Source organism: Labrus bergylta, chromosome 19 (genome assembly GCF_963930695.1).
Source record: "Labrus bergylta chromosome 19, fLabBer1.1, whole genome shotgun sequence".
NCBI classification, from domain to species: Eukaryota; Metazoa; Chordata; class Actinopteri; order Labriformes; family Labridae; genus Labrus; species Labrus bergylta.
In genome coordinates this window covers 13,051,102-13,064,364 of record NC_089213.1, presented here as the reverse complement: position 1 = coordinate 13,064,364, position 13,263 = coordinate 13,051,102, and the positions used below count along the sequence as shown (strand labels likewise).

The following is a 13,263-nucleotide window of genomic DNA, read 5'->3' as shown; positions in this document are numbered from 1 at the left end:
TGCATCTCCGTCAGTGTGAGAGTGCAGCTCCGTCAGTGTGAGAGTGCAGCTCCGTCAGTGTGAGAGTGCAGCTATGTCAGTGTGAGAGTGCAGCTCCGTCAGTGTGAGAGTGCAGCTATGTCAGTGTGAGAGTGCAGCTACGTTAGCGTGAGAGTGCAGCTCCGTCAGTGTGAGAGTGCAGCTCCGTCAGTGTGAGAGTGCAGCTATGTCAGTGTGAGAGTGCAGCTATGTCAGTGTGAGAGTGCAGCTCCATCAGTGTGAGAGTGCAGCTCCGTTAGCGTTGGAAAGCAGCTCCGTCAATGTGAGAGTGCAGCTCCGTTAGCGTGAGAGTGCAGCTCCGTTAGCGTGGGAAAGCAGCTCCGTCAGTGTGGGAGTGCAGCTCCGTTAGCGTGAGAGTGCATCTCCGTCAGTGTGAGAGTGCAGCTCCGTCAGTGTGAGAGTGCATCTCCGTCAGTGTGAGAGTGCAGCTCCGTCAGTGTGAGAGTGCAGCTACGTTAGTGTGAGAGTGCATCTCCGTCAGTGTGAGAGTGCAGCTCCGTCAGTGTGAGAGTGCAGCTACGTTAGTGTGAGAGTGCAGCTCCATCAGTGAGAGTGCAGCTCCGTTAGTGTGAGAGTGCAGCTACGTCAGTGTGAGAGTGCAGCTACGTTAGCGTGAGAGTGCAGCTCTGTCAGTGTGAGAGTGCAGCTCCGTCATGTGAGAGTGTGTGAGAGTGCAGCTCTGTCAGTGTGAGAGTGCAGCTCCGTCAGCGTGAGAGTGCAGCTCCGTCAGTGTGAGAGTGCAGCTCCGTCAGTGTGAGAGTGCAGCTCAGTCAGCGTGAGAATGCAGCTCCGTTAGCGTGGGAAAGCAGCTCCGTCAGTGTGAGAGTGCAGCCCCGTTAGCATGGGAGTGCAGCTCCGTTAGCGTGAGAGTGCAGCTCCGTCAGTGTGAGAGTGCAGCTCCGTCAGTGTGAGAGTGCAGCTCCGTCAGTGTGAGAGTGCAGCTCCGTCAGTGTGAGAGTGCAGCTCCGTCAGTGTGAGAGTGCAGCTCCGTTAGCGTGAGAGTGCATCTCTGTCAGTGTGAGAGTGCAGCTCCGTTAGCGTAAGAGTGCATCTCTGTCAGTGTGAGAGTGCAGCTCCGTCAGTGTGGGAGTGCAGCTCTGTCAATGTGGGAGTGCATATACTTCTCTCCACATCCACACATTAAACAACAGAGCTAATAATAAAAATAATTTATACTTTATTAATCCTGCGAGGGGAAATTCGGTTTACAGCGTACACCTAAATCCCCTGTGACTCACACACACACACACACAAAACACACACACACACACACACACACACACACACACACACACACACACACACACACACACACACACACACACTGTGCTTTTTACCTGGGTTATAGCATTGACCTTTGTCTGGATAAGCATCATGGAAGAAAAGCATGAGAAAATAACAAAAGTTATGAAAAAGATGATGAAATGAAATCAAACAAATGACGGGACTGTGTATGTATATGTGTGTGTGTGTGTGTGTGTGTGTGTGTGTGTGTGTGTGTGTGTGTGTGTGTGTGTGTGTGTGTGTGTGTGTGTGTGTGTGTGTGTGTGTGTGTGTGTTTTTGCGTCTCACTCTGCAGCCTCCTGCTGCTCGGTGGGTCGTCAGGCTGCAGTCCTCTCCTCTGCAGGTAGGGGGAGGCTTTGGGCAGTGGCAGAGAGGAAACGTCATGAAGCTGAAGTTTGTACCAGTGAGGCTGATCGTCTAACAGAGCATGCTCCAACTCTATCAGCACCTACACAGAGAGAGAGAGTGAGAGAGATGTTCTCCATGTGTTCTTTCTGCATGGGTTCTCTACGTGTTCTCTGTGTGTTCTCTGTATGTTCTCTCTGTGTATCCTCTGTATGTTCTCTCTGTGTGTCCTCTTTATGTTCTCTGTGTGTTCTCTGTGTGTTCTCTGTGTGTTCTCTGCGTGTTCTCTGTGTGTTCTCTGTGTGTTCTCTGTTTGTTCTCTGTGTTTTCTCTGTGTGTTCTCCATGTGTTCTCTGCGTGTTCTCTGTGTGTTCTCTGTGTGTTCTCTGTGTTTTCTGTGTGTTCTGCATGGGTTCTCTGTGTGTTCTCTGTGTGTTCTCTGTTTGTTCTCTGTGTTCTCTGTGTGTTCTGCATGGGTTCTCTGCGTGTTCTCTGTGTGTTCTCTGTGTTCCCTCTGTGTGTACTCTGTATGTTCTCTGTGTTCTCTGTATGTTCTCTGTGTGTTCTGCATGGGTTCTCTGTGTGTTCTCTGTGTGTTCTCTGTGTGTTCTCTGTGTGTTCTCTGTGTTCTCTATGTGTTCTGCATGGGTTCTCTGCATGTTCTCACCTCTCCCATGAATTCGCTTTCCTCCTCGCGGACTCTGGCCTGGTCCCAGACTGTCAGTTCTAACATCCTTTCCCTGAACTCCCGCTGATGTACCGGAGAGTACATGAAGGTCTGGTTCCACCGAGGTTCAACTGACTTTTTCACTGTCTTTGTTCTCCGCTTACTCTTATCACTGTGGCAAAAAGAGACAGAGTCTGACAACACGGAACCAGACCAGGATAGGTTCGCTGGTTCTTCAGTTACATAGACAAGAAACCAGAGAATGCTGAAAACCCAACTTACACAAATGTCCTGAACCAACTAAACCTCGGATTGGTTCCTTACTCACCTTCTGTCTGGCAGGAAGTAGATCTTGACATAGGGATTCCTTGGTCTGTTGTCCTCACGGACAGGAAGTTCCTTTGCTCCAAGAACAGTGACGATCAGCTGATGACCGACTTTATCGTACCACAGCTTCACCTGGGAGGTGGAGGTTCTAATCAGAACAGCAGCATGGACGATAGAACCTAAACAGCTTTAGATGAGCCACAGAGAACTATAAAGAGCATCTACAGCCTACAGAAGGGCAGAGGAACCTGAGACAACAGGGAGAAAACCCTTTACCTATAGACCAATCCAGAACCTATACCTAGCACCAGGGGCATTACAATACAAAGTAGAACCTTATAAACCTGTGGCAGAACTCTTAGAATGGAACAGCCACACAGAACAGTCGCTGTACCTAAAGAGCATCAGAAGAACCCCACAGAACATAGAAACAACCCTACACCACATACAACAAACACACAAAGAACACACTCAACCCAGCAGACAATGACAGAACCCTTAAAGAGCTGAGGAAGGCTGAAGCAGAACAGAAGCTCAGTCCTTCACAGGACTACCAGAACCATGTAGAGCATGAGTTGAAATATTAAGATTAGCGGCTGAGATTGATTAAACACCAAAAAGTAATCTACAGAACTGAAGTAGAACTACACAGAACAGATGGGGAACCCCGGACATCTCTGCAGACTTAAAGGGTTCTACTGCTCTATGTTTATGTAACAGCTCTTTACTGATAACCAATGCTTTAATTAAACATTTGACTTAACTAACAACTAGAACTAAAAGCAGAGAGAACAAAGATAGGAGGACAGACAGAAATCTCAGTCCTCCTTACATCTACAGTTACCTGAATTCTGGGCACCAGAGTACGCCTGTTCACAGTCTGAAACAAACACGTTATCATGGAAACACCTGTTAAAACAGAGTTGGCTGTTGGGAGTGCTATGTGGTGGTGCATTGCATGCTGGATAACTTACAGAGACCTGTCCAGAGAGAGCGCTGGGGCTCATGGGAGAGGTGACAGAGATTGATGGACCGAATTTCTGAGAATCGAAGGAACTGGAACCTGAACACAACATGGAGAACATTTCTCATTCTACATCCTGTGTTTATATTTTTAAAGGTGTGTGAGGATTTGGTTTATGGATTCAACAGTTTAAACTAATTTCAACATGAGGCAAAGACATCAAATACATCTGTTTGTACAATATCATGATTTAAATAATGGTCTTCAATGGCTGAAGAAACCAGAAGATTAACTTGGTGGTTTGTGTCTCTGTGCAGTGGTTTATGTCTCTCTCTGTGGTGGTTTGTGTCTCTCTGTAGTTGTTTGTGTCTCTCTAGTGGTTTGTGTCTCTCTGTAGTTGTTTGTGTCTCTCTAGTGGTTTGTGTCTCTCTGTAGTTGTTTGTGTCTCTCTAGTGGTTTGTGTCTCTCTGTAGTTGTTTGTGTCTCTCTCTCTAGTGGTTTGTGTCTCTCTAGTGGTTTGTGTCTCTCTGTAGTTGTTTGTGTCTCTCTCTCTAGTGGTTTGTGTCTCTCTAGTGGTTTGTGTCTCTCTAGTGGTTTGTGTCTCTCTCTAGTGGTTTGTGTGTCTCTCTAGTGGTTTGTGTCTCTCTGTAGTTGTTTGTGTCTCTCTCTCTAGTGGTTTGTGTCTCTCTAGTGGTTTGTGTCTCTCTAGTGGTTTGTGTCTCTCTAGTGGTTTGTGTCTCTCTCTAGTGGTTTGTGTCTCTCTAGTGGTTTGTGTCTCTCTCTAGTGGTTTGTGTCTCTCTAGTGGTTTGTGTCTCTGTATAGTGGTTTGTGTCTCTCTGTAGTTGTTTGTGTCTCTCTCTAGTGGTTTGTGTCTCTCTGTAGTTGTTTGTGTCTCTATCTAGTGGTTTGTGTCTCTCTCTGGTGGTTTGTGTCTCTCTCTAGTGGTTTGTGTCTCTCTGTGGTGGTTTGTGTCTCTCTGTGGTGGTTTTGTCTCTCTCTAGTGGTTTGTGTCTCTCTGTAGTGGCTTGTGTCTCTGTAGTGGTTTGTGTCTCTGTGGTGGTTTGTGTCTCTCTGTAGTTGTTTGTGTCTCTCTGTAGTTGTTTGTGTCTCTCTGTGTTGAATTATGTCTCTGTAGTTGTTTGTGTCTCTCTGTGCTGAATTATGTCTCTGTGGTGCTTTGTGTCTCTCTGTAGTTGTTTGTGTCTCTCTGTGTTGAATTATGTCTCTGTAGTGGTTTGTGTCTCTGTGGTGGTTTGTGTCTCTCTGTAGTTGTTTGTGTCTCTCTGTATTGAATTATGTCTCTGTGGTGGTTTATGTCTCTGTGGTGGTTTGTGTCTCTGTGGTGGTTTGTGTCTCTCTTTAGTGGTTTGAGTCTCTCTCTAGTGGTTTGTGTCTCTCTATAGTGGTTTGTGTCTCTCTCTAGTAGTTTGTGTCTCTCTGTAGTGGTTTGTGTCTCTCTTTAGTGGTTTGAGTCTCTCTCTAGTGGTTTGTGTCTCTCTCTAGTAGTTTGTGTCTCTCTGTAGTTGTTTGTGTCTCTCTGTGGTGGTTTGTGTCTCTCTTTAGTGGTTTGAGTCTCTCTCTAGTGGTTTGTGTCTCTCTCTAGTAGTTTGTGTCTCTCTGTAGTGGTTTGTGTCTCTCTGTGGTGGGTTGTGTCTCTCTAGTAGTTTGTGTCTCTCTGTAGTTGTTTGTGTCTCTGGTTTGTGTCTCTGGTTTGTGTCTCTCTGTGGTGGTTTGTGTCTCTCTAGTAGTTTGTGTCTCTCTGTAGTTGTTTGTGTCTCTGGTTTGTGTCTCTCTGTGGTGGTTTATATCTGTATGTGGTGGTTTGTGTCTCTGTGGTGGTTTGTGTCTCTCTGTAGTTGTTTATGTCTCTCTCTAGTGGTTTGTGTCTCTCTGTAGTGGTTTGTGTCTCTCTGTGGTGGTTTTTGTCTCTGTAGTGGTTTGTGTCTCTCTGTGGCGGTTTGTATCTCTCTGTAATGGTTTGTGTCTCTCTGTAGTGGTTTGTGTCTCTCTGTAGTGAGTTGTGTCTCCCTGTAGTGGTTTGTGTCTCTCTCTATGGGGGTTTGGGTCTCTATTTTGTTATAATATTTGAATGAACTCACTGGAGTCCAGGGCGATGACGGTGCTGTCTGCAGCTCTTGAAATCTCTCTGTGGACAGAACAATCACAAACAGGAGTCAGAACAGAAACGTCTTCAGTTGTCAGATCAGTGTAAACACTTGTGTTTCTTTATTGTGTTTGAAATGTACAAGCCCATCTCCTTCAATGTTGGGACGTCATGTAAAATGTCAATGAAAACAGAATGTGTTATTTTCATATGAAACCATATTTCATTACAAATATCACAAAGACAATTGATCAAATGTTTAGACTAAGAACGTTTCCCAGGGGTTAAAGAACAAACACACACAGGTACATTTCACTTGTATTTTAACAGTGTGGCTTCTCTTTCATTGGCTTGCACTGATCATGTGACATTCCATCTCCTGTGACCCACCCGATTGGTCGGGACACCACTAGTTCCACCTGTGGTTCTTGTTTGGACTCCAGGATGATGTGGTACACTTCATTAAATGTGGCTCCCTGAAGAAGCCGACCGTTCCACTCCAGAACCTGATCACCTGAGAACAGAGAGGGTCCTGTGGTTGACTGCGTTCTGATGGGCATGTCAAACGGAACAGAGGAATAGGACTTTCAACTGTCAGTGACAGAAGTTAGCTTAGCACAACAAAATCTGTGTGTGTGTTTACCTGGTCTCAGGTGTCCCACAGTGTCGGCCAGACTTCCTCTCTTCACCTTCGTGATGAACGCACAGAGACGACCCGACTCTGTCATCTTCCCCCCGACCACCTAAAACCATGAGGCAAGAACAGAGTGGGTGTGTCACAAACAGACGAAGGAGAAGAAGAAGAAAGATATATGTATTGTTGAAGGATTAGAGATAGACAGATGGATGCAGGTAGACAGGATGGATGGATGGATGGATAGGCGGACAGATGGATGGATGGATGGATGGATGATGGATGGATGGATTGTATCACCTTGAGTCCTAGCAGCGCTCCAGTGTCCGCAGGAATAGTCCCATCCTTCATCCTCTTATTTAACAGAATTCGTCCAATCAGACGCTCTCCATCCTTGGACGGTTGCCATGACACTGGATGCTGAACAATGGTTAACACAGGGACTTTTAGGAACTCACAACAACAAGCAACAAAAGTTCTGTCAAGTCAGCTGATTGAAATAAGCAAACTTCACTGGAAGGTGGGGGTAGATGGAGGGGGCAGGGCTTAGTCCTACCATGGAAATAGGTGCAGCCTCACTCTGCCAGGTACCATGATCCCACCATTGGCTGTCCATGTCTCCTAGCAACACAACACCCAGAAAAAACAAGTAAAAGGTTAGAGGTCATAAAATCTCCAAATAGTTTTAAATAAACCAAAACTGTCATTCTCTACATGTAAACAATGTGTCATCGTCTCTGCATAGTGAAAAACCACAAGCTCAGTGAGGACAAAGGCTCAGAGAGGAAACAACACAAGCTCAGTGAGGACACGGGCTCAGAGAGGAAAAAACACAAGCTCAGTGAGGACACAGGCTCAGAGAGGAAACAACACCAGCTCAGTGAGGACACAGGCTCAATGAGGACAGGACATGAGCTGAGTGAGGACACTAGCTGAGTGAGGACACGACATGAGCTCAGTGAAGACACAACACGAGCTCAGTGAGGACACAACATGAGCTCAGTGAGGACGTGAGCTCAGTGAGGACACAAGCTCAGTGAGGACACAAGCTCAGTGAGGACACAACATGAGCTCAGTGAGGACATGAGCTCAGTGAGGACACAAGCTCAGTGAGGACACGACATGAGCTCAGTGAGGACATGAGCTCAGTGAGGACACGACATGAGCTCAGTGAGGACACGACACGACATGAGCTCAGTGAGGACATGAGCTCAGTGAGGACACGACATGAGCTCAGTGAGGACACAAGCTGAGTGAGGACACGACATGAGCTCAGTGAAGACACAACACGAGCTCAGTGAGGACACGACATGAGCTCAGTGAGGACATGAGCTCAGTGAGGACATGAGCTGAGTGAGGACACGACATGAGCTCAGTGAAGACACAACACGAGCTCAGTGAGGACACAACATGAGCTGAGTGAGGACACAAGCTCAGTGAGGACACAACATGAGCTCAGTGAGGACACAACATGAGCTCAGTGAGGACATGAGCTCAGTGAGGACACAAGCTCAGTGAGGACACAAGCTCAGTGAGGACACAACATGAGCTCAGTGAGGACATGAGCTCAGTGAGGACACGACATGAGCTCAGTGAGGACACGACACGACATGAGCTCAGTGAGGACATGAGCTCAGTGAGGACACGACATGAGCTCAGTGAGGACACAAGCTGAGTGAGGACACGACATGAGCTCAGTGAAGACACAACACGAGCTCAGTGAGGACACGACATGAGCTCAGTGAGGACATGAGCTCAGTGAGGACATGAGCTGAGTGAGGACACGACATGAGCTCAGTGAAGACACAACACGAGCTCAGTGAGGACACAACATGAGCTCAGTGAGGACATGAGCTCAGTGAGGACACAAGCTCAGTGAGGACACAAGCTCAGTGAGGACACAACATGAGCTCAGTGAGGACATGAGCTCAGTGAGGACACAAGCTCAGTGAGGACACGACATGAGCTCAGTGAGGACATGAGCTCAGTGAGGACACGACATGAGCTCAGTGAGGACACGACACGACATGAGCTCAGTGAGGACATGAGCTCAGTGAGGACACGACATGAGCTCAGTGAGGACACAAGCTGAGTGAGGACACGACATGAGCTCAGTGAAGACACAACACGAGCTCAGTGAGGACACGACATGAGCTCAGTGAGGACATGAGCTCAATGAGGACACGAGCTCAGTCAGGACACGACATGAGCTCAGTGAGGACATGAGCTCAGTGAGGACACGAGCTCAGTCAGGACACGGCATGAGCTCAGTGAGGACATGAGCTCAGTGAGGACACGAGCTCAGTGAGGACACGACATGAGCTCAGTGAGGACATGAGCTCAGTGAGGACACGACATTAGCTCAGTGAGGACACGACATTAGCTCAGTGAGGACACGACATGAGCTCAGTGAGGACACGACATTAGCTCAGTGAGGACACGACATGAGCTCAGTGAGGACATGAGCTCAGTGAGGACACGAGCTCAGTGAGGACACAACATGAGCTCAGTGAGGACATGAGCTCAGTGAGGACACGACATTAGCTCAGTGAGGACACGACACAACATGAGCTAAGTGAGGACATGAGCTCAGTGAGGACACAACATGGGCTCAGTGAGGACACGAGCTCCGTGAGGACACCAGCTTAGGGAGGACACGACATGAGCTCAGTGTTTATACCTGCGTACCTTCTAGGATGGACAATCCAATTGAGTATACAGGTCACTGTGATGAGTAAGGGGTCAACAGCCAGAAACAAATCTGAAGGCTCAGTGATACACGGTTTCCAATGACTGTAAACACTTGGCTGAGGCAACCGTACATTTCCTCCTCCAGTAACACACGTAAAGCACAGACACGTACATAAACATGTTTACAACTCAGCCAGCTGCGAATGTGAACACAACGTTGGAAACAAAGTGAACCTAGACCTGAGAGCGGCTCTGAACAGAAGTACTCACAGGTCTGTGTGGAGGCCATGAAGAAGAGGAACGAGGATGAGGCTTCAGGCGAGGAAGAGGAGAAGGAAGAAGAAGAAGAAGTGACGCTCCTGTCTCCTCCCAGAGTCTTTGGGTGCTGTCTGCCCTGAGCCCTGCCTGCAGGATGCAGAGCAGTTCATGCCTGTCTGTAATCACATTAACTGAGTCTGGACACCTGACTTCTTGTCCTTCAGTGATCTAGAGTTAGCATGAAGCTAAATTAATTAGTCAGTCAATCAGTCTGTCAATTAATCTGGATTTCAGGTAGCTTCTCTGGACTTCAGATACTTATCTGGACATCAGATACTTCTCTGGACTTCAATTAACTTCTCTGGACTTCCGTTAGCTACTCTGGACTTCAGTTAGCTTCTCTGGACTTCAGTTAGCTTCTCTGGACATCAGTTAGCTTCTCTGGACTTCAGGTAGCTTCTCTGGAATTCAGAAACCTTCACTGGACTTAACTATGTTTTTTGGACTTCAGTAAGCTTCTCTGGACTTCAGAAAGTTTCTCTGGACTTCAGAAAGCTTCTCTGGACTTCAGTTAGTTTCTCTGGACTTCAGAAAGCTTCTCTGGAATTCAGAAAGCTTTTCTGGACTTCAGTGAGTTTCTCTGGACTTCAGTCAGTTTCTCTGGACTTCAGAAAGCTTCTCTGGAATTCAGAAAGCTACTCTGGACTTCAGTTAGTTTCTCTGGACTTCAGAAAGCTTCTCTGGAATTAAGAAAGCTTCTCTGGACTTCAGTTAGTTTCTCTGGACTTCAGAAAGCATCTCTGGACTTCAGTAAGCGTCTCTGGACTTCAGTAAGCTTCACTGGACTTCAGTTAGCTTCGCTCTCACTGCAGACTGTTGTTAACATTGTTGTTCTTTAACCTAGCACGTAGGCAGTGTGAAGGTAAAGTTGCACCCTGGGTGCTAAATGAGTAAACTTGTTGCTGGCAGATGTTTGCCAGCTGTTGGATTTATCTCGCACCGCTTCCTCGCCATGCAGATGATCACATAATGCAGTGAGCCGGGTTATCCTCTGGGGAGCAAGCTCTCTGCAGACCCCTCCCCACCAACTGTGAACACATGATGTCTGGTTGTCCTGTTGGTCAACAGTTGTGTTGCCTCCAGTTGTCTCTGCTTCTATTCCTGTAAATCTGAAGTGACTCCTGAGGCAGGCTGATAATCCACTCTCCTCTTTTAATCCAATTGAACACAAACAGAGATTCAAGGTGTTCACTTCTTTACTGGACCTGGTAAATACACACACTCTCCAGGACCCTGGAATACCCAGGGTTTTCCATGACTGTCTTCAGGATCCCCCAGGACCAGATCTGTCAGGTTTGGAGTCTGTGAAGGTCCTCCTGGTCTGTTTCTTTAGGCGTGTTCAGGACGGCAGCAGCAGAGACTCTGAGCCACTCCGTTACCTCCAGACCTGAGAGGAGGAGACAGCAACTCTCTCAACCAATCAGAGCTCATTTTCACTGAGCATGTGACTTCTGCTCCAATGAAACGAAGGCAGCAGATTATCTCGTCAGCAAGATGTCTGATGATCTGAGAGAGCAAGGCAACTTTCACACATGCAGCAACTCTAACGGAGAACCGGCAGAGAACCACTCAGGAACCCTAGTCGTCATGACACCAGACTTTGAATCTTTGATATGGTTCCAGTTCAAATCAAACAACATAGATACCTGTATGTTACCACAGCAAACACCTGATGTTTGGTCATTTCTTCTTTTTAATGATAAGAAATAGCAGACAAACTCCTGCACACTGTCTAAATTGCACAAATACATTGGCCACGTTTCAGTATGTTTTTGTGAAACTTAGACAGAACAACAGAACAAAGAGTGAGAAAAGCTGAGGAACTCTCTGTTTCAGTACGATGTTCTGTGAGGGTTCTAGGAGGAACCCTCTGGTGTCTGTTGGGAGAACTGCAGGTGAATGTTGTTGCTGTGGAGATGAACCCAGAGTTCAGCTGTAAGAAGATAAGCATGCTGAGCTTATTACTGTCAGAGAACTCTCTCTCTCTCTCTCTCTCTCTGTGTTACTGTCAGACACTGTGTGGTTCTGCTCTGGTATAAACATGTTCACACGTTCTGGAGGAATGAATTGTGCACTTCAGGTTCCCACATTTTCACTTAAACAGAACTTCAGAACCAAGAAACCTCTGGAACGTTCCTCTTGTTAAAATCCCTTTGTGTTGCTTCAGCAGATTCCAACCAGCAGGGAGCAGAACCACAAAGTCTGAACTGTAAATGACAGACATTTCAATGAAGAATACAAACTGCTGCTCATGTTTTCAGTCTAAATGTTGTAATAAAAATGTTTTTATGATATCAAAAATGTTGTTTAATTATAATTTATACAAAACATGTTTTTCATATATATTTCATACATGAAAAAAGATCTGGTAGCCCGTAATTGTTGTTTTTTTCAGCCCTGAGTCATGTCTTCAGGCTAACTCACATGCTAACGTGCTGACTCACAGGTGAATAAGGTTCAGTCTAACCCTGAGCTCTGAGGTGATTCACCCTCAGGTGGGGAACTCAGAGTTTCTGCTTACAGATCAGCTGATTTGAGTTCAGTACGCAACACAAGTACAGAAGGATGAGTTTAATGGAGCCCCGATACTGTGATTCACCATGGCAACAGGTGACAAAAAGAGGTCCTTGTACTTTAGACCTCTGAACTATAAATCCTCATGTGGACATACATGAACAGCTTTATGAAAAATAAAAGTCACACTGTGTTAGAGTGTGCGGGAAAACTGCTGCTCAGTCAACGCATTGGTTTGACTGTAGTCTATTTATTTTACATTTAATCAGAATGATAATTTTACAGTTGAAAACTGGTGGAATGGTATTGAACCTAAAACTTATTTTTTTATTAGGTTCAATCCAGGGAGAAAAGCATAGTAACTGACTCAGAGAGCTTTAGTTACATAGTAACTTGACTCAGAGAGCTTTAGTTACCATAGTAACTGACTCAGAGAGCTTTAGTTACCATAGTAACTGACTCAGAGCTTTAGTCACCAAAGTAACTGACTCAGAGAGCTTTAGTTACCATAGTAACTAACTCAGATCTTAAGTCACCAAAGTAACTGACTCAAAGAGTTTTAGTTACCATAGTAACTGACTCTGAGCTTTAGTCACCATAGAAACTGACTCAGAGAGCTTTAGTTACCAAAGTAACTGACTCAAAGAGTTTTAGTTACCATAGTAACTGACACAGAGCTTTAGTTACCACAGTAACTGACTCAGGTCTTAAGTCACCAAAGTAACTGACTCAGAGAGCTTTAGTTACCATAGTAACTGACTCAGAGCTTTAGTCACCATAGAAACGGACTCAGAGAGCTTTAGTTACCAAAGTAACTGACTCAGAGAGCTTTAGTTACCATAGTAACTGACTCAAAGCTTTAGTCACCATAGTAACTGACTCAGAGAGCTTTAGTTACCATAGTAACTGACTCAGAGCTTTAGTCACCATAGAAACTGACTCAGAGAGCTTTAGTCACCAAAGTAACTGACTCAGAGAACTTTAGTTACCATAGTAACTGATTCAGAGCTTTAGTCACCAAAGTAACTGACTCAGAGAGCTTTAGTTACCATAGTAACTGACTCAGAGCTTTAGTCACCATAGAAACTGACTCAGAGAGCTTTAGTTACCATAGTAACTGACTCAAAGCTTTAGTCACCATAGTAACTGACTCACAGAGCTTTAGTTACCACAGTACCTGACTCAGAGATTTAGTCACCATAGAAACTGACTCAGAGAGCTTTAGTTACCATAGTAACTGACTCCATACTTTAGTCACCATAGAAACTGACTCAGAGAGCTTTAGTCACCAAAGTAACTGACTCAGAGCTTTAGTCACCATAGTAACTGACTCAGAGCTTTAGTCACCATAGTAACTGACATAGAGCTTTACTTA

At 45.9% G+C, this 13,263-nt stretch overlaps 1 protein-coding gene across 25 annotated transcripts in view; it reads right to left on the bottom strand.

Annotated features, from left to right (window-relative positions):
• Positions 1-13,263, bottom strand: part of LOC109997261 (regulating synaptic membrane exocytosis protein 2) — a 44,027-nt gene that overhangs the window by 17,059 nt on the left and 13,705 nt on the right. For 19 of the 25 annotated variants that reach the window (XM_065947912.1, XM_065947895.1, XM_065947911.1 and 16 more), the window contains 11 exons: positions 6,880-6,986; positions 6,666-6,785; positions 6,375-6,474; positions 6,122-6,245; positions 5,727-5,773; positions 3,637-3,725; positions 3,507-3,542; positions 2,664-2,794; positions 2,336-2,507; positions 1,612-1,771; positions 1,377-1,400 (listed from right to left, as the gene is read on the bottom strand). In XM_065947912.1, coding sequence (XP_065803984.1) covers positions 1,377-1,400; positions 1,612-1,771; positions 2,336-2,507; positions 2,664-2,794; positions 3,507-3,542; positions 3,637-3,725; positions 5,727-5,773; positions 6,122-6,245; positions 6,375-6,474; positions 6,666-6,785; positions 6,880-6,986 — 1,110 coding nt within the window. The remainder of the gene's footprint in view (positions 1-1,376; positions 1,401-1,611; positions 1,772-2,335; positions 2,508-2,663; positions 2,795-3,506; positions 3,543-3,636; positions 3,726-5,726; positions 5,774-6,121; positions 6,246-6,374; positions 6,475-6,665; positions 6,786-6,879; positions 6,987-13,263) is intronic. The other 6 variants (XM_065947902.1, XM_065947900.1, XM_065947899.1 and 3 more) reach the window with 6 other exon arrangements.